This window comes from Bos javanicus, chromosome 12 (genome assembly GCF_032452875.1).
Source record: "Bos javanicus breed banteng chromosome 12, ARS-OSU_banteng_1.0, whole genome shotgun sequence".
Lineage (NCBI taxonomy): Eukaryota > Metazoa > Chordata > Mammalia > Artiodactyla > Bovidae > Bos > Bos javanicus.
In genome coordinates, this window is record NC_083879.1 from 70,630,325 (window position 1) to 70,651,348 (window position 21,024).

Sequence of the window (21,024 nt, forward strand, 5' to 3'; positions counted from 1 at the left end):
TTCTCCTTTCCCAATCCAAGAGGGCAGCAAAAACCCACAGAGATCCCCCACACAATACAAGATGTGAGATGCCAAAAGCCTTTCCCAATAACTGCATGGATTCGTCTTCCAAAATCATTTGAGCTTTTCTAACCTTCTGTTACCTTTCCTTAGGTGTTTGTAGCACAACAAACAAACTGTGTTAAACCCTGCTGTTGTTTGAGGTCAAATGCTTGGCCATGAATTGTGTATAACCCAAGTTACTAAGCTGGAGGCAAAGTGAGGCCAAACAAACCAAAACATAGTTCAGAGCAGACAGAGACTTACTGTAAGGGCCAAAGCAAGGAGTACAGGCAGCTCATGCTCAAAAGATCTGAACTCTCTGATGGATTTCAGGGGAGGCTCTTTAAAAGCACAGTGAGGGAGAGAGTCCAGGGTGTGTGATCAGCCACTGCTCTATTCTTTAATTGGTTGGTAACAAAGCTAGTGTCACAGGGTTTAGCATCATCAATCCTTAGGCTCCCGCTGGTCAGGGTTTTTGCAGTTAACTGCATCTGGTGGGGTTTTTAGCAAAACAACTCAAGATATGCATCAGACACTGTTACTAGGTTCTTCAGGGAGGAACTATAGACTGTTACATGGCTGATCTACTGTTTAAATATTTTTTGATAATATGTTTACATTCTTTTAATCGTTAATCCTGAGTTGGCCTTTTGTGACTCAGGGGAGGCCTGGGAGAATAAAGCTTTTCTACAACAAGAGACAGGCAGAGGAAAAGGGCGTGGGGAGGCACACATATCCTGGGAAAGGTGCTGCTCCCCTACAGTTCTCCCACAGTGCCCTTTTTTGGTACTGATGAGGGCAGCTTGCCCAGAGGTTGGGCTGCTATCTCCTTTTACCAGCTGCAGTGGCCTGGGGGCGGGGGTGGGGGTTGGGGGGAGGTGCGCCGTTGGGGGTGGGTGGCAAAGTCTATGCTCTCTCTGCACCTCCTCGGTGGGTGCCTGGGTTCACAGCAAGCACTTTGCTAGAGTCTGAAGTCAGGTGAGTAGGTTGGGGCGTCTGGGAGGACCCAGTGTGGCCGGTAATTCACTTACCCACCTCTATCACCTGCCCTCATGGCCTTGCCTTCCACCTGCGTGGCTCCTTGCAGTGTCTTCCCTAGCCTGGGGGTGGAGGTTGTGGGCGCTCCCATCGCTCCCGCCCCGGGCACTCTCAGCTGTGGCAGAGGAACGTAGCGGGCGACCTGGTGGGAGGGCGCCGACAGGCAGCTGGCACTCCACTCCCAGAGACGCAGGTGGCTCTCAGTTCACGTCAAGCAGACCGGAGAGGCAGCCAGGTCTCCAACGTCTCTGTCGGGCCCTACAGGAACAGCGGAAGCGATTGCAAGGACGGCCACGACCCGCACCCACACCCTCGGCCAGCAAGATGTTGCAGGTGTTCCCCGAGAGGAAGCCGAACCCGCTGCAGGACGCAAACCTCTGCTCACGCCTGGTATTCTGGTGAGCGCCCTGCCTGAGCTGAGATGCGCTGCCGAACTTAATGCTGCAGGCGCTTTTCCCGGGACCGAGGGTCGGGATGAGGGAGAGCTTTCCGCTGGCGCTCCTACTGCCCGGCTTCTTGCTTTTGGTGCAGCCCTCCCACCCCGTAGGGGTGATTTCTGCCTGCGCCTGGGCGCGCGCGGCAGGCGGGAACCTGACGGAGGTGAGGAGGGTGCCAGGGACCTGGTGACTAGGGCGCATCTCTTTCCACTCGAAGGCCGGCTAGCTTCCAGTGCCCGGGAGCGGGAGGCTGGGACGCTGTCCTGGGAGAGTCACTGCCCAACTGGAGAAGGACTGGATCCCCACACTCCATCCTTAGCTGACTTCCCCAGTTACAGCTCCGGAGTTCGCAGTTCTGAACTAAAGTTGCACTCGTTTACCCTCCAAGCAAGCAGCTTATGAACAGCTTCCTTTATCTAATTAGTGCCTTGGACTGTTGTCACCTTCCAATAATGTCCCCACCTTTTCCCATATTCCTTAGGTGACAGCTGAGTTCCAACTTCACCTGGCCCCTTCGTCCCTGTGTCTATGACCATGTCTCCCTCTCTCCCTGTCTTCCAGTACACCTGTTACTGTACATCCTGGTATTTGGTTGGAGCAATTTTCATGTGGGTGAATAACAGTTATTTTGTATTTAACGAATGGGAACAATATTCTTGAACACGTTTTGCTTTTGCCTGGGACACACAGCCAAGACTGAAGAATGTATTTGCCCAACCCCTTTCCTTAATTTGGAGTAGGAAATGGTAACCCACTCCAGTGTTCTTGCCTGGAGAATCCCATGGACAGGGGAGCCTGTAAGGCTACAGTCCACGGGGTCATAAAGAGTCTGACACTACTGAGCGACTGAGTATTTCCTTAATTGCTAGTATTTCTGCTTCCTCCTTTGAGGACAACCCTGGGGATGGGGTCCCCGAAGCCTGTGGGGTCTTATTTCTAGCCTTTAGGGAAGTGGTACATGGTCTTGAAGCAGGTGGTCTTGCTACCTAGTTAGACCTCCTTCTCCTTGCCCCAGGACAGGCCAGTAAATTGGGAGAGGGGTTGTTTGGGCAAGGGTTAGTCACTCTATTTGGAAAGTCAGAAGTCTGAGTAGACTGAAAATTAATGTCCTAGAAAACCATCTTACCAAGGTCTGGACACTAGTCTCTTTTATAGAACAAAAGGGAGGGAAGTGAGGAGGTAAAGTAGAAAGGCCATTTGTTGTTGTTGAGTTGCTAAATCATGGCTGACTCTTTAGTGACACCATGGACTGTAGCCCGCCAGGCTCCTCTGTCCTTGTGATTTCCCAGGCAAGAATACTGGTGAGGGTTGCCATTTCCTTCTCCACAGGATCTTCCCTACCCAGGGATCAAACCCACATCTTCTGCATTGGCAGGTGTTTTCTTTATCACTGAGCCTCCTGGGAAACCCACAAAGGTCCTAAGATATTGCAAATATCTCCTGGTCTCCTCTGAGTGTGTTAATATCTTTTGTCCTGCAGCCATTCAGAGATGGTCTGGGTCAGGATGTTTCCTGTGAGCTAAACAAAGGTATTTTAGTTTAACATTAAGACTTGAGGGGCCATTATGTATAGTTTGAGCTATAGACATCCCTTTCCTGATTAACTTGTAGTAAAATCAATAGAATACAAAGGTTAAAATAAAAGTAACAGATCTAACATGGAATCCAATTTTTTCTTCACTATTATAGTCCTGCCCTGGAGTCCTTTGTTCTTGAAAGCACTGAAGGTCCTTGAGCTGGGAGGAAACACAGATGAAAAAGGGCTCAGAGGTGAAACTCTTCTCCCACTCTCTTAGGCCATGCTGTGGGGCCTGCTGGGATTTTAGTTCCCCAACCAGGGATTGAACCCACATTCCCTGCAGTGGAAGTTCAGACTCTTAACCATTGACCCACCAGGGAAGTCCCTGAAACTTCAGTTTTCCATGTAGTAGCTGAGACTATTAACTAGGTGGGTCTCAGCCTTTGGGCTTTGATCACACTTGGGTGATTATTAGATTTTTTGTGCTGAGAACCCAATCTTTTCATCTTTCCTACATATTCTGATATTTCCTTTTTATGGGACCACCTAGGGGACCCCAGGGGATGGGAGTTCCTATGCTTTTTTCCATTGTGGTGTTCATTTTGTGTAGCTGCATTTCTGGGTCCTTTGGTGGCCCTTAAGGAAATAGGGGCCTCAGATCAGACCAGATCAGATCAGTCGCTCAGTTGTATCCGACTCTTTGCGACCCCATGAATCGCAGCATGCCAGGCCTCCCTGTCCATCACCAACTCCCGGAGTTCACTGAGACTCACGTCCATCGAATCAGTGATGTCATCCAGCCATCTCACCCTCTGTCGTCCCCTTCTCCTTTTGCCCCCAGTCCCTCCCAGCATCAGAGTCTTTTCCATCGAGTCAACTCTTCACATGAGGTGGCCAAAGTACTGGAGTTTCAGCTTTAGCATCATTCCTTCCAAAGAAATCCCTAGAAGGAGGAATATGGATACGGGTACCTTAAATGGTAACAAAGTAGGCAACTGTCTCCTTAACTTCAGGCAGTGCTACAGCCAAAATCTTGGCTTTCTCTGCCTACTGATGCCAAATAAAAAAATATGGAGACAGAGTTTGGAGGGAATAGAAAGATGGCTTTAAAAATCAGCTAGCAGAGAGGAGAACACAGCAGGCTAAGGCCTCAAGAGCCATGTACCCCCACCCCAGGGAACCAAGAGACTGTATATAGCCTGGCTCTTGTGATCTTAGGCTAAATGATAAAGTTCAGAGTAATGATGTTTTGGGGCTTCCAAGGTGGCGCAGTGGTAAAGAATCTGCCTGCCAATGCAGGAGATGCAAGACAGGTGAGTTTGATCCCTGGGTCAGGAAGATCCCCTAGAGTAGGAAATGGAAACCCACTCCACATTCCTGCCTGGAAAACTCCATGAAGAGAGGAGCCTGATGGGCCATAGTCCATGAGTTTGCAAAGAGTTGGACATGACTGAACAGACACAGCACAATGAAGTTTTTGCATTTTTTTTCTTCCTGCATTATTTCAAAACAGTCACAGCTGGCATCAGGCAGCCTGGTAATTGGGGTCCACTTGTCTCTGGATTTTTGGTCTGCAGTCTTCTTTCTGAAATGCAAAAAACTGTAAAGGGTAGTTTTCTGTAAGAGAGGTCAGGGAGAGCAAATACCAAGTGCAGGGTGTAATTTACCTAGTATTAGGGGGTGATAGGTTAGCTTCTGGTTACACTACAGGTTAGTAACGGTTAAAGTAAAACTAGAAGTCATTAATTCTTTCAGGCCTGTCCATGTTTCTTCCCTAGACTGTTGACTGGTCTTCTTACTTCCCTTGTTTTCAGGAGAGGAAAAACTTATTTCTGTTTTTGCTGCAATAGCAGGGCAAGGAACTGTCCAAGCATCTTATGTTTGTGAGTTTCAAAGTGTATGTGCTTGGAAATGGGAAGGTGAAGACTTCTAATTTTGGACTAGGAAACTGTGACCCTGAGAGACCTCTTTAAATTGTTTGATATTTGATAGTAATAGCACTGCTGCTGCTGCTGCAAAGTCACTTCAGTCGTGTCCAACTCTGTGTGACCCCATAGACGGCAGCCCACAAGGCTCCCCCATCCTTGGGATTCTCCAGGCAAGAACACTGGAGTGGGTTGCCATTTCCTTCTCCAATGATGAAAGTGAAACGTGAAAGTGAAGTTGCCCAGTCGTGTCTGACTCTTAGTGACCCCATGGACTGCAGCCTATCAGGCTCCTCCAACTATGGGATTTTCCAGGCAAGAGTACTGGAGTGGGTTGACATTGCCTTCTCCAGTAATAACACTAGCTGTGGATAATTAAGTATGGATGATCAAAACTCTGTTCTATCTTATAATCCCCCCAGTGGGTATTTTTTGCAAAGCTGGGAACTCTTCAGTTTCCATTAATAAATGGAGTTTGTATTTCTCCCTGTACCTTTGAAATGGGAATCTGAGTTCTTGTTCACGGAGCCCAAGAATGAACTTCACGAACATGCAAACACTCATGGTAGCAAACAAGCAGGATTTATTTTAAGGTAAAGAGAAGTACAAAGCCCCAGCATAGACACTGAGAGTGGGTGAAATGCCCCAAAAGGTGAGAATTATAGCAGTTTATGTCTTTATTAGTATTGATCTGTTCCTTTTGGTTGGCTTATGTCCCTGACATATGTAATCTCTGACCAATCAGTTTGAAGGGCACTATGTACACTTTGTCATCTTTATGTTTTTTTTTTTTTTTTTGATCCCCAGTTTTTCAGTTTTTTTTTGACATTGAGTCACCATTCCTGTGATTCTTTCTCATGACCCCAGGCCACTGTTTAAGGACCAGATGTATGGGTTAAGAGTTAATGGTCCATCTGGTATTTTTCTTCTTGATAAATTGGACAGCAGTTAATGATTGTCCTGTCTTGGGTCTGGATATTTTATGACCAACCAGACTGAGGTGGAATTCTTTTGGATGCCTGGAAACTGGAATAACAAGTATAGCTTTAGGTTAATGGGTTGAGATGTTTATTTGGGAGGGTTGAAATTAAAAAAAGGAACCGAGGTCTCAGACCTACACTGACTGCCTAGCAATTTCTACCTCACCTTGAAAGGTAAATAATGTACTTGGGCTCTCAAGGAGGAAAAATAGAGAAAGGCCTTAAAAATTTTTTTTAGTAAGTTATTTATATTTATGTATTCATTTGGCTGTTCTGGGTCTTTGTTGCGGCATGTGAGCTTTCTTTAATTGCAGTGGGCAGGGGATGCTTTTGAACTTTGGTGCATGGGCTTCTCATGGTGGTAGCTTCTCCTGTTGTGGAACACAGGTTCTAGGCCATACAAGTTTTGTAGCAGGCAGGCTCAGTAGCTGTGATGCTCAGGCTTAGTTGTCCCACAGCATGTGGGATCTTAGTTCCTGGACTAGGGATCAAACTCCTGTTTCCTACACTGGCAGGCAGATTATTAACACTGGGCCACCAGGGAGGTTTTGAGAGAAAGACCTTCTTAAACTCAAGCAGAAAAACTGAGATCTCTGGTTCCATCCTTATGTAAAAATTAATTTGTAAATGAGCTCTACTTAACTGACTTAAAAGTAAACCCTTACAAATTAAATACTACTTGCAAATCTTTAAAACATCAGCCAAATATATTGCAGGTTCACATTATCTGGGGAATAGTTAGTACTGAATCATGTACTATTGAAGCTAGCTTAAGCTTGTTAGTTTGATTAACATAGGCATTTGTCATCAAGAAAAATAACTTGATATGATAAAAGGTAAACTCTATAGCAGTACTTATGTTTTGAAAACATCATCTCAAATCCCTTCAGATTTTGATAACCTGAAACTAAAGCTGAATGATAAGAATTCAGTGACTATTTGTGCCATTTCAAATAGGATAAAATATTGGAACATTTGTTGCTGGGCAAGTCTAAGTTGACCTACCTTTGTTTGCCTTGTTAGGAAAGGAAAACTAAAGCATAAGTTTCCAATCAGGAAGTGCTGCTATGACAAACAGTTCACAATTACTTGCCACTTGGTTTTCACTAGGAATTAATGAGATTTTTAAGAGTTGAGGATTCTATTTTAAATATGTGACTAAAGCTGCTAAAAGTAATAAAAGAAACATTTCAGTATATAGTAGGAAATATGTTTTGAGTAGAAAAAGGAGTTTTGTACATGGTTGAGCTGAGGTTAGGTTAAATTTAATTAAGTAAATGGATTTTACTATTAAAATTAGGCTGGTACAGTACTAGTCTTGTTTCCACTCTGCTAAGAAAATAAGTTTTACTTAGAATACTGCTTTTGACATCAGATTTTGTGAACTTCCTTGCCTTTAAGCAATCTGTATTTGTTTGTAAATATTCACAGTGACCTAGGATTCTTTTTTTTTTAATTATTTATTTTTGATTGGAGGATAATTGCTTTACAGTATCATGTTTGTTTGTGCCATACATCAACATGAATCAGCCATAGGTGTATATATGTCCCCTTCCTCTTGAACCTCTCTCCTACCTCCCACTGCATCCACCCCTCTAGGTTGACACAGAGCACCAAGTTGAGCTTCCTGAGTTGTCATACAGTAAATTCCCACTGGTTATCTATTTTACTTATGGTAATATATCTGTTTCCTTGTTATTCTCTCAATTAGTTCCATCCTCTCCTTCCCTCACTTTGTCTACAAGTGTGTTCTCTATGTCTGTGTCTCCATTTCTGCCTTGCAAATAGATTCATCAGTACCATCTTTGTAGATTCGATACACACACACACACACACACACACACATTAAAATACGATATTTGTTTTCCTCTTTCTGACTTCACTCTGTGTAACAGGCTCTGGGTTCATCCACCTCATTAGAATAGCCTCAAATGTGTTCCTTTTTATGGCTGAGTAATATTCCATTGCATATATGTACCACAACTTCTTTATCCATTCATCTGTTGATGGACATTTAGGTTGCTTCCATGTCCTATCTATTGTTAATAGTGCTACAATGAACATTGGAATACGTGTATCTTTTTCAATTATGGTTTTCTCAGGATATATGTCCAGTAGTGGGATTGCTGGGCACAGTGGACTATGATTCTATCTGACCAAATGTTTTGAAAACTTTTTGATATTTTTTACAAACTTACTACCAAATTCCAAATCTCTTTTGACTTCAGCTAACTTTCAGTTGCTTCAGAGAGCCTCTGAACCATCTCAGAGAAAAAAAAATTAACTAGGATTGGTTTGTATGTTAAATTACACAGGAAGCATTGTCAAATGAATGTTAACCCCCTCAGATTATATAGTATGGATAAATATTATTAATATAAATATCACAGAAATTATATATAGGTTCTAAAATTTGAGTATCTTCTGATAAAATGTTACTAGTCATAATCTAGTTATTACATTGTAATTAGGTGTTTAACTGTGCCTTTTAACTCTATTATTTATAGACAGTTCTGATGCTTTGGCAAAAGTGCTTCATCTTCAAGAAGCTTCATAGGACTTTTTGACAAGTGCAGGTCTCTGATAAATTTCAAATGATACTGCTGAACTGGTACCACATTAAAAATCCTAATGGAAAACGTGATGGCGTCTAAAGAAATTAACAAAGGTATTGATTACCAAGTAAACTGGTGAATGTGGTTATAATGTTTATGTTCTTTTTTTTCTGGAATGCTATTGGTTTTGATCTGTTTTCCAGATACAGGGAAGCCCTTCCCCTCAAGTTACTCATGACTTATAGCAATTTGGTAAATTATCCCTCTGTGAATAAAATGAAATAGTTTTCTTTTTTTGAGGTGAGGGGCTGGTTCCTCTAGAAAATGGAGACTTCTGGGTTCTAAGCAGCCTTACTCTGCATATAAGTTAAATAAGCAGGGTGACGATATACAGCTTTGATGTACTCCTTTCCTCATTTGGAACCAGTCCATTGTGCCATGTCCAATTCTAACTGTTGCTTCTTGACCTGCATACAGGTTTCTCAGGAGGCAGGTAAGGTGGTCTGGTATTTCCATCTCTTTAAGAATTTTCCAGAGTTTGTTGTGATCCACACAGTTAAAGGCTTTAGCATAGTCAATGAAGGAGAAGTAGATGTTTTTCTGGAATTCTCTTGCTTTTTCTATGATCACAGATATTGGCAATTTGATCTCTGGTTCCTTTGCCTTTTTAAAATACAGCTTGAACATCTGGAAGTTCTTGGTTCAGGTGCTGTTGAAGCCTGACTTAGAGAACTTTGAGCATTATTTTGATTGTGTGTGAGATGAGTGCAGTTTGTGGATCTTTGTTTACTTGGCCAATTATCTCGTTTCTTTCTTCACACCTGACCGGTCCTTGGACCCTCCCCAAGATTTTGCCAAGATGGATCCCACTGCAGAGGCCTATAGCTGCATATCTATACTTATTATGGGGTGAAGCCCCCTCCCTTTTTGAACTCCAAGGAGCCTTCTGTGCATGTATGGAAGGGAAAGTTTTCCTTGATCTCAGTAGTGGGCACCTTATCTCTTTGCTTTAGCAGAGCTCAGCTTTTACCACTAGCTTTGTCATTGGAGTGTTTGGGTGAGAACAAAGCTTGAATTTTACTCCTCTTGCCAAACACTAGTTGTCTAGCCCAGGGCCCATCTATCTCCTACTTCAAACTCTTCACTTACAAAAGGAGTGCAGATGTGGAAACTGCCACTGGTGTCAAGACAGACTCTCTGGAGGCTCTTGTCAGATAAGCTGATGACATGAGGAGGGATGTGAACTGGCTGAGAGCTGAGATGGTTTAGGCTTTCAGTAACTAGTGATCATGAATGTATAGAAATGTTTAATTTCAAACTAGGATTCTTTACATTATTTTCAGAATACCATATGTATTAATCTTGTTGTTTTTCACTAACAGTCAGAAATCCACGTGTTGTAAACGGAGGCTAGGTGAGCTCTCCAGGGCTCTTTCTCTGTTTCCCTTAAGCATTTAGTTTGATGAGTTTTGGCAATTTTATACAATAACTACAGCTTCAAGCAAGATGTAGAACAGACTAAAGGTGCATTACAATTTACAACTAATTCCTTATAGTGGAATAAATAGTATAACAAGTATAAGTTTATCTCCTGTAATTTATTCTTGATTTTTTGGATCTTTATAGTCCTGCATCTGGTCAGCCTGAGAAGTATCAACTAGTGTCCATTCAGGTGTGTCAAGTGGATAATTTGTCTTTCTGAGTCTTCTGGGTGTCCCCCAATGTGTTGACTCCCTTTCTCTGTTGACCCAAAGCACATAGACTATCAGATATTTCTCCAGCAAAGGTGGGTTTATTTGGGATCAGCAGAGAATTGCAATTCAGTGTCTGCAACCATGGTGAGTCACATGCAAGTCCCCAAAGGGCAAGGGAAGGAGAACTCTTTTATAGAGGGAAAGGAAGTTGGGAGGGTTGTTGTGGTCCATAACTTTTCATTGGCTGAATCCTTGTAAGGAAAGAAAAGTCTTTCTTCTTGCTGTTGGATTTTGCTAGTGTTGTAGGTGTGACATCCCACTTCTGGTCTTCTGACTATTTGAGGCTTTATTTACACCTCATTGTCCATCTCCCAGGCTTTGTCTTCTCTGTGGGGTGTGGATCACCTTTATCCTAATCTTGCCTATAACTTTGTTACTGTACACAAATTTGTGTGCTCTAAGCACAGTGAGGGTAAATGAGTTTAAATGTCAGAGTTTGGAGCAGATCAATGTTTATTGCAGGGCCATTCAAGGAGATGGGTGGTTTCTGCCTTATTCAAACCCCAAAGTCCCCAAAGAGTTTCAGCAAAGTGTTTTAAAAGGAAAGATGAGGGAGGGACATGATTGTTTGGTGCAAACTTTTGGTGTCATAATCCTTTGTTCTTACAGGCCACGAAGTTCCTGTGAACCTCCAACAAGTTCCTGTGAACCTTCAACAAGACAAATATTATTCTCTATTTTGCAATTTTTAAATCTCTGTATGACTGGAAAAGTGCTATATCCTTAGAGATCAGAGCCTTGAGAATGGGCTGTCCTTTATATTTCAGGCTATAGGCAATGTTCTTAACTTTATGCAAAAGCAATAGAATACAAAGACTAAAGTAAAGGAAACAGATCTAAAATGGAGTTCTTCCCTATTACAACTTTTTGATGGGGCCAGAGAACCCTGTCTTATCATGAAGATATCTCCATGGATTTCTTCTTTGTGAAAGATAAGCCCCTGTAGACATTTTCTGTGTTTCTGTGTCCACCATGGGTGAAGATGGATGCCTGTAATACAGTGGAAAAGTGTAGGCTACTGAATGACTGGATGGTCTTATCTTGGCCCTGAAAATTCTGTGTGGCTAAGTGTGAGTGAAGCTCAGCTTTAGCTGGCTTAAAATTGGAAGGATGGGATGATCTTAATGTATTCACCCATTCTAGGGTTAAGGCCTCATGTTATTGGGGCTAGGGGATACTTGAAGACAGGAAGGTAACTTTTAGATCCATATAAAGATTAATAGGGCTTCCTTGGTGGCTCAGACACTAAAGAATTTGACTGCAATGCAGGAGACCCAGATTCTATCCCTGGATGAGGAAAATCCCCTGGAGTAGGGAATGACAACCCCCTCCAGTATTCTTGCCTGGAGCATCCTTTGGAAAGAGAAGCCTGGTGGCTACAGACCATGGGGTTCAAAGAGTTGGACATCACTGAGCGACTAACACACACACAAAGATTAATGCTTTAAAAAATATCTTATATTGGGTATATATCTAGAGATGACATTACTGATAATCACACCTATTGAATGCTTCATGAGGGCTCATAATTTGTTACCATTTTTACATAAGTCTTATTTAATCCTCAAACATTCCTATGAGACAAGCATCATATGAATGCAAAAGCAATAGAATACAAAGATTAAAGTAAAGGAAACAGATCTAAAACGGAGTTCTTCCCTATTACAACTTTTTGATGGGGCCAGAGAACCCTGTCTTATCATGAAGATATCTCCATTTTACAAATAAGGAAAAATATGTCCAGAAAGTGTGGGCAGCTTTTTAGGAGCCTCATAGCTGGGAAGTCTCTGTGCCCTAACTGCAACTTTACCCACATTTTCAGCACACACTGAGGCTGGCAGTCCTGAAGTTCCTATTTACTTGGCTTTAACTCCCACAGGTTGAGCGAATATTAAGTGAATATGCTAACTCAATCTAGTAGACATTTAACAGTCATGTTAGTGACTGAATATATGTTTTGTATAGGCATGCATCTGAAGTGTGTTCTCCTACTTTATTATGGTGACTCTTGATTGCTGGAGGCATTGTTGGAATCCTTATCCATCCAGTCCTGAAGGCATCAAGCTATCAGTTCTCCTTAACTTCTTCACTCTCATCTGCTGACATCAAATCCTACTGATTCAGCTTTAGACATGCCCTTGGAGTCACTCATTCTTTCAGTAACTGTTTCCTGAGTGTGGATGTGTGGGGCCCACAGGGAAGGCAGCTTCTGGAGTTTGTGTTCCTCGAACCCATCCTTCCTCCTCCCTTCACCCGCAGTCCTCACCTAACACTTTTGGCTTCTCTTCCTCCCAACGTGCATTCCTGCTACCAGTCTTTCCCCTAAAACAAACCCATGCTGTACTCTTGCTTAAAAACCTCTCCCACCTCTTGCTCTCAAGAATAATTCTTTAGCCCTAGCCTTCACCCTGCTTATTTAACTTATATGCAGAGTACATCATGAGAAATGCTGGGCTGGAAGTAGCACAAGCTGGAATCAAGATTGCTGGGAGAAATGTGAATAACCTCAGATATGCAGATGACACCACCCTCATGTCAGAAAGTGAAGAGGAACTAAAAAGCCTCTTGATGAAAGTGAAAGAGGAGAGCAAAAAAATTGGCTTAACGAAGCTCAACGTTCAGAAAACGAAGATCATGGCATCTGGTCCCATCACTTTATGGGAAATAGATGGGAAAACAGTGGAAACAGTGGCAGACTTTATTTTTCTGGGCTCCAAAATCACTGCAGATGGTGATTGCAGCCACGAAATTAAAAGACACTTACTCCTTGGAAGGAAAGTTATAACCAACCTAGATAGCATATTCAAAAGCAGAGACATTACTTTGCCAACAAAGGTCCATCTAGTCAAGGCTATGGTTTTTCCTGTGGTCATGTATGGATGTGAGAGTTGGACTTTGAAGAAGGCTGAGCGCTGAAGAATTGATGATTTTGAACTATGGTATTGGAGAAGTCCTTTGAGAGTCCCTTGGACTGCAAGGAGATCCAACCAGTCCATCCTAAAGGAGATCAGTCCTGGGTGTTCATTGGAAGGACTGATGCTGAAGCTGAAACTCCAATACTTTGGCCACCTCATGTGAAGAGTTGACTCATTGGAAAAGACCCTGATGCTGGAAAGGATTAGGGGCAGGAGGAGAAGGGGACGACAGAGGATGAGATGGCTGGATGGCATCACCGACTCGATGGACGTGAATTTGAGTGAAATCCGGGAGTTGGTGATGGACAGGGAGGCCTGGCGTGCTGCGATTCACGGGGTCGCAAAGAGTTGGACATGACTGAGCGACTGAACTGAACTGAGCCTTCAAGGATTCTTATGAGTCTGCTTTCTGATCCTTATCTTCCATCGTTTCTTACACAGTTGCACTTATGATGAGTTGAGGCAGATCTTATAACTATCCTGTCTTTGGAAGGCTATCAGGGCTAGGATTGGGGTCCTGCCTGCTGAAAGGCATGTCCCTCTGAGTGAGCTGTTGGATTAGTAGGGCCATAGGAGTGAATGCAAGATAGCAGGCCAATGCCCATGTTGTTTTCCCAGCACCATGGCCAGAGGCTCATTTACACAACACTGCGCCCTCATCCTGGTTGGGTAGTACAGTGGAGTGGCACCCCATCTGAAGCCAGATTGCCTGAATACAGATCTGACCTCTGCTGCTTACTTGATCATCATACCCACCTTATCAGATGGTGAAAAGTGTTAAATGAACCAGACACACCGGTGAAACATTTAAAATAGAGTCTGGCAGGTAAGTAAGTAAGTAAGTAAGTAAGTAAGTGTTAGTCACTAAATCATGTCTGATTCTTTGTGAGCCTATGGACTGTAGCCCACTAGGCTCCTCTGTCCATGGGATTCTCCAGGCAAGAATAGTTGAGCGGGTTGCCATTTTTAAATGGTAAATAAATACTCAAAAATAGTCATGCCACCTTCCTTTTATTTCTTAACAATTGTAAGATAACATTTTCTTCTGTAAATTGCCATGGTTTATTTCCCAAATGGATTAAAAATATAAAAGTATGAACCCCATTTCTTACTCATAGGATCATAATCTCTTGTGATTATGTTGAGGTTGGGGTGAAGAAAGAAGTGTCATCCTGAAATCTGAAATTTTAAACTTGTTTCCTGAGTGATTCAGATGCTAAAATTTTGGAACCACTTCTCAGGTCTTTCTTAGCCCTCAATGTCCATTTCTGTTTTAGAGCAAGGTAGGAGACCAAGGGTACTGATACGGTTCTGATTCTCTGTGGCAGTGAAACTACTTTGTATTATACAATAATGATGGATAAAAGTTCTTATACACTTGTCCAAACCTATAGAATGTACAAAACCAAGAGTGAACTCTAATGTAAACTATGAACTTTGGGTGATAATGACAGATCAGTGTAGGTTCATTATTTGTAACAAGTATACCTATCTGATGGGCGTTGTTGATAATGGGGGAGGTTGTACATATTTGTGGGGAAAGAGTATGTCATCTGAAAGTAAAAACACACAATCTAAAAGCTGAGGATTATGTTTTAGTTAGGCAGACAAAACTAAGGACTTCAAGTTCATGTGGCCTCTCAAGTAGCTCTGAGAGACATCTCTGGAGAGGTAAGGGAGGCACCAGGTGATATAGGAGTGTCTGCAAAAGAAAACTCCAGGTTGTTGGAACAGCAGAAGATTACAGTTAATTAAAGAAAATTAGATACCCAAAGTTAAGGAACTTAGCACTTTTCTATGTCTGGGAAGATAAAAGATGCAAGTGTGGGCCCATTGAAATCGTTCCTATGATATGCACCTCAACAATCTGGGGCTTATATCCTATACTTTATCTTCTTAAGTCTTCTCAGGGTGTGCCATCAGGGGTGGTTGTGGCAGCTGACTGCTAGATGGGGGGTGTTTTGTTCCCATCCTGAGTTCCCTCAGGGCACACTGTTGGGACAACTATAATGTAGTGACTTGAGGACTGCACTATCCTTTGTTTACTGATATGGCAGGCAACCTTTTTTTGATAGATATATGGGAACTCTCTGTACTGCTCAGTGTTGCTTTGACTGTATAACTGTGCTAAAAAAAATAAAGTCTGTTGAAACAAAAAGGGTGTCTTACTGAAAGCAAGTTTATGTATGTGACACATGGTGAAACAGTACTGAAATACTGAAGTTTGAAGCAGAGAAAGGCTTATTGCAGGGCCATGCAAAGAGACAAGTGACTTATGCCCCCCAAACTCTAAGTTTCCCAGAGTTTAAGCAAAGCAATTTTAAAGGGAAGATAAGGGAAGGGGCATTGCAGGGTATATAATTAGCACAGTTCTCTGGTTGATGGTGTCACAGATTAACATTATCAGTCTTTAAACTTCAGGAGGCCTGGAGGCTATATGTTCATAGTATCAAGTAGTTAACATCTTCCTTTGGTTGCGGGGCGGGTTTCAAATTTGTAAAACAACTCAGGAATGTACATCAGATACTGTTATTTAGGTACTTTAGAGAGGAGCTAAAGCAGAGAAGGCAATGGCAACCCACTCCAGTACTCTTGCTTGGAAAATCCCATGGATGGAGGAGCCTGGTAGGCTGCAGTCCATGGGGTTGCTAGGAGTCGGACACGACTGAGTGACTTCACTTTCACTTTTCACTTTTATGCACTGGAGAAGGAAATGGCAACCCACTCTAGTGTTCTTGCCTGGAGAATCCCAGGGACGGGGGAGCCTGGTGGGCTGCCGTCTATGGGGTCGTACAGAGGTGGACACGACTGAAGCGACTTAGCAGCAGCAGTAGCAAATCAGAGGATGGGCTTCCCTTGTAGCTCAGCTGGTAAAGAATCTGCCTGCAATGCCAGAGACCCTGGTTAGATCCCTGGGTTGGGAAGATCCCCTGGCAAAGTGAAAGGCTACCCACTCCAGTATTCTGGCTTGGAGAATTCCATGGACTGTATAGTCCATGTGGTCACAAAGAGTCAGACACGACTGAGGGACTTTCACTTCACTTAAAGCAGAGGATATGGGGGAAGGGCTTGCCCCAGGAAGGCCCCATGGATCCTGCTTAATTACAATACCCCTTTTCTCTTCCATACTCCTCAATTTTGAGGAAAACAGGTGTTGGACATGAAAAAGGAATTATTTTTGGATAAAGAGTTTAATCATAAACTCAACAGAGGAACTAGATTTTAGGGGAACTTGGTTTCACTCTCCAACCCTATCTCATCCCTCCCCAAATCTTTCAGGGAATGAGGCAATAACTGGTCTGGCAACTTGCTGCTGAAATGGGGTGTAGTCCTGCCTCAGTTTGGGGAATGGACACCAAATTGGAAATATTCCCGAGTTTCAAGTTTCTGAGTCTTGTGTGATTAAGATCTCAGTCACTTAGTCTGCCCTTTTGGTGCCAACAGACTCAATTAGAAATAGATGGAAGAGTGACAGCCAGAACAAAATAGATCTCATTTGTTGAGGAATTCAGGAGAAAAATTCTAAAGACCAGTCTGGACCTCGCTCTGTTGGGGAGAGTTGTAGCCAGGTAGCTGGTTGTCTATTTTTATCTTCTATAGGTTTTGACTTCTGATGTGGTATTAACATATACATAACAGGAGATATTGGCTAGTACCTATGTATCCTTTTTCTGCTAATATCTGATTTAAGACAACTGCAGCCATGAAATTAAAAGATGCTTGCTCCTTGGAAGAAAAAGTATGACCAACCTCGACAGCATATTAAAAGGCAGAGACATTACTTTGCTGACAACAGTTTGTCTAGTCAAAGCTATGGTTTTTCCAGTAGTCATGTATGGATGTGAGTTGGACCATAAAGAAAGCTGAGCACCGAAGAACTGATGCTTTTGAACTGTGGGGTTGGAGAAGACTCTTGAGGGTCCTTTGGACTGCAAGGGCATCAAATCAGTCAATCCTCAAGGAAATCAGTCCTGAATATTAACTGGAAGTACTCATGCTGAAGCTGAAACTCCAATATTTTGGCCACCTGATGTGAAGAACTGACTCTTTGGAAAAGACCCTGATGCTGGGAAAGATTAAGAACAGGAGGAGAAGGAGAAGACAGGGAATGAGATGGTCGGATGGCATCACTGACTCGATGGACATGAGTCTGAGTAAGCTCCGGGAGTTGGTGATGGACATGGAAGCCTGGTGTGCTGCAGTCCATGGGGTCACAAAGAGTTGGGCATAACTGAGTGACTGAAATAAACTGAACTTATAAGTAAGAATTTAAGTTAAGAACTTCCATTAAGTGCAGCCAAGTATATCCACAGGTTATCTGAGTTTGTTTCATACTTGTCCTTTTCTTTAAGGGAAATTGTATATTGGCATTTTCCATAAGATACCCAGCCCAATTTCTTATGAGGCTGGTTATTCTAGCATGGTTTAAAGGGATCCTTTAAATTTAAATGACCACAGCCATGTGTTAACCACATAAATCCATCCCATAGTTGTGGGAGGTTATTTTCTATGGCTGAACTACTGCCTGTTGCTCTGATAGAGTGCGAGTAACTTTAGAAGAAAACTCATATTTATGGCTGGGTTCAGAGAATTATTATTATTTTTATTTTTAGTTGTTATAAAATTGCTTTAGTTCACTTTTTTCCACGTTACAAGCTGGTGATGGGCAATGGCCTGCTGTGCTCCTAACAATACGGATTGGAGCAGGTATTATTAATTGACCAGGTGAGGGAATCCCACCTAGTAATATCAATAGTGGCCTGAATAGAACTATAATTTCTTCCTTCTAGAATAAATTTCCTAAGGGCCAACGAATAAGAGATTTGGAGTGAAGAAATCCACCTGGGTAACCCAGAAGTACTGAATATAGGTAGTGACCATAAATCTAAAGTAACTGGATTACTTCAACTCTGCATAAGATTGTGAAATACAGTTGGTTCATAAGAAAGGTGCAAGCAATTATCAAAGTAATTGGTACACATACCTGTTCCAGCATCTTACATCTGTTGTCCACTTAAAATGTTGTCTTCTTCTTATCCTGGTATGGTAGTTTCCCCTCTGAAAAAGAAAGAAAGAAAAGAAAGTTAGTCACTCAATCGTGTCCAACTCTTTGTAACCCCATTGACTGTAGCCCACCAGGCTCCTCTGTCCGTGGAATTCTCCAGGCAAGAATACTGGAGTGCACTGCCATTTCTTTCTCCATCGGGTCTTCCCAACCCAGGGACCAAACCCAGGTCTCCCACACTGCAGGCAGACTCTTTACCATCTGAGCCATCAGGGAAGCCAGTTTTCCCTCTGTGTTATTTAAAGGTAATTTTGAGATCAGCAGTCCTCTCTATAGGCCAGTCCAGTATAGAGCCCCTGTATAAGTTGAAATGTTAATCCAAGAGTCAATTCTCTTCAGTTCCATTGCGTATAAGCTAGTTAAGTGTGCCTGATAAGGGTCTTTTTAAAATCTGGTTTGGAAATAGCCCATTAAATGATGCTCCTTGCACTATGTATAATCCCTGGCTGCAGGTCATAAGGCATCTGATACTCATCCAAAGGTAGATTAAGCCTCAGAAATATAGACTTACAATGTCTTTAATAATTTAATTAAACTTTACAATTATGTAGGATGACACCAAGGAACTATCTGGGAAGTGAGTCTTAGACAGTACATGCAGACCTCAGTTAATGGAATCAGAATTTGACACCCACTGCAACATAATCTTTCTCTAAAACCCTAATTTTTATCAAAAACAGCTAAATTAAGACTAGCTTGTTTGCAAAATGAGTCTGGTTAATTGAGCATGTTGGTTCCTTTAAATTGGTTGTGCTGCAGCTTTTCATAAGGAGTCTCAGACTGAAATTTAAAGGGCCTTTCAGGGTTAGGAAAGCCATACCAAGGACTTGCCATAGATTTTACCTTACAAATTTAGGTGAATTTCTCCCTTTTTGAGGTCCCCAAAATACTTTATGATTTTTTTCACCTGTTAGGAAGTGGCCTTCATAATTTACCTGATAAAGCTATTGGGAACCTGAAAGTTTCCAATCTCTGGAGAGATCAGGTAAAGAGAAAAGATAAATGTTTTAACTGTGCTTACAAAGGTATACTTTACCAAGTTGATAGAAGTCATAATTGGCTTAAGAGGAAAGTTTCCTTTTGGGTGTGGTTCTTTTTCCTTGGTCTTTGTCTTGTCAATGTGAAAAATTAAAATGACAAACCAGGAAAGCTCACACAGGCAAGATTTATTAAACAAGCAACATGAAATATGCTCCTGAGATGTGAGGGTGGACTGACCCTCATAGAAGTGGTCCCACCCTGTTTCAGGCTTTCCTTTCTATGTCCTTTGTCCCCCAAACAGATCCCAGAACCTGATTTTTTTCTGCCCCATATCAAACAGGGAGCTTCCCAGGTGGCACTAGTATTAAAGAACCTGCCTGCCAATGCAGGAGATGTAAGAGATGTGGATTCAATCCCTGGGTTGGGAACATCCCCTGGAGGAGGGCACAGCAACCCACTCCAGTATTCTTGCCTGGAGAATTCCATGGACAGTGCATAGGGTCAAAAGAGTCAGGCACCACTGAAGTGACTTAGCACGTACCCATGCATGTCAAACAGGTCTTGTACCATAGGCCAACCGGGGAAGGGGGAGTGTTGGGTGTGTTTTTCCTGCCAAAGGTTTTTACTCCATGCTGTGGATTTTCCCTTTGTTCTGTTTTTTGAGGGCTATTTCATATCTTTGTTTACTTTTTAGCTGCCACTGTTTAACTGCCATTCTGGACTCTTACCTAACATTCCTGCCTCAAGAGATTGGAAGCCCAGTTCTTTGGGAAGAGGGCCACTGATGTCTCTCTGGCTACTTCTTCCTGAGTTGGTATGGCAAGGGTATTGGGCCTTTCCCTATTGTTAACCTCAAGCTTCAGGGACCTTATGGTGACATCTGGTTAAGGGTGAGTGAGATATTTTCTGTGGTCAGGTGTAGTTCTACATATCCTTGTTGAATTAACTCTGCATTTTGTAGCTTGCTGACCTGGGCAGAGACAAAACAGGTTAAACAATTGATAACACATGAAGTAATCATAGGTAGTATTAATATGGAGATAACTGGTTTTAATAGGCGCATCAGCCAATTCTAAATCCTTCTTTACCAGGAGAAGAATTCCCCAAAGAGGGATTGTAGCCATCCTGAGGACTCTCTAGCTCATTCTTTAAGATCCTGTTCCTTGAGGACTGTGAGAATGTTTTCAACTTGACTGGAGATGTTTATCCAAAAGCAACACGTCTCATTTAAGATGGCACAAGCGCCTCCTTGTTCAGCCTTCAGGAGATATACTGCCCTTCTATTTTGGAGTACAACCCCTGTCAAGCTGTTGATGGATTCTGTTGGGTCTCTAAAGCCAATATTGTGGCTTTTTATCCCTGCTGCATCATCACTGAAAAATTTATAATTTCTCTTTCCAAGTGAGGTATTTCCCTAGACCAGATAAAGCCCCGAATAATATTGTGTCCAATTCTGGGTCCTTCAAGATAGGGCTATATTGAAAACTGAGGTGTCCAAATCTCTCAGGAGAAAGGTTATACGAAGGGAAATTCTGTCTTGCTGTTCAGTCACTCAGTTGTGTCTGACTCTTTGCAACCCCATAGACTGCAGCACACTAGGCTTCCCTCTCCTTCACCATCTCCTGAAGCTTGCTCAAACTCATGTCCATTGAGTCAGTGATGCCATCCAACCATCCGACTGTCATCCCCTTCTCCTGCCTTCAATCTTTTCCAGCATCAGGGTCTTTTGCAATGAGTTGACTCTTCCCATCAGGTGACCAAAGCACTGGAGCTTCAGCTTCAACATCAGTCCTTCTAATGAATATCCAGGATT

General features: G+C 42.7%; 1 protein-coding gene and 1 long non-coding RNA gene across 2 annotated transcripts in view; both read left to right on the forward strand.

Annotated features, from left to right (window-relative positions):
* Positions 1-918: 918 nt before the first annotated feature.
* Positions 919-21,024, forward strand: part of LOC133258054 (ATP-binding cassette sub-family C member 4-like) — a 292,909-nt gene continuing 272,803 nt past the window's right edge. The window contains 2 exon segments of the mRNA XM_061434393.1: positions 919-1,020; positions 1,345-1,478. Coding sequence (XP_061290377.1) covers positions 1,405-1,478 — 74 coding nt within the window. The 5' untranslated portion in view covers positions 919-1,020; positions 1,345-1,404.
* LOC133258063 (uncharacterized) lies at positions 1,524-13,140 on the forward strand. Its single transcript, XR_009739787.1, has 3 exons — positions 1,524-3,287; positions 8,449-8,609; positions 10,123-13,140. It is a non-coding gene; the product is annotated as an uncharacterized LOC133258063 (long non-coding RNA).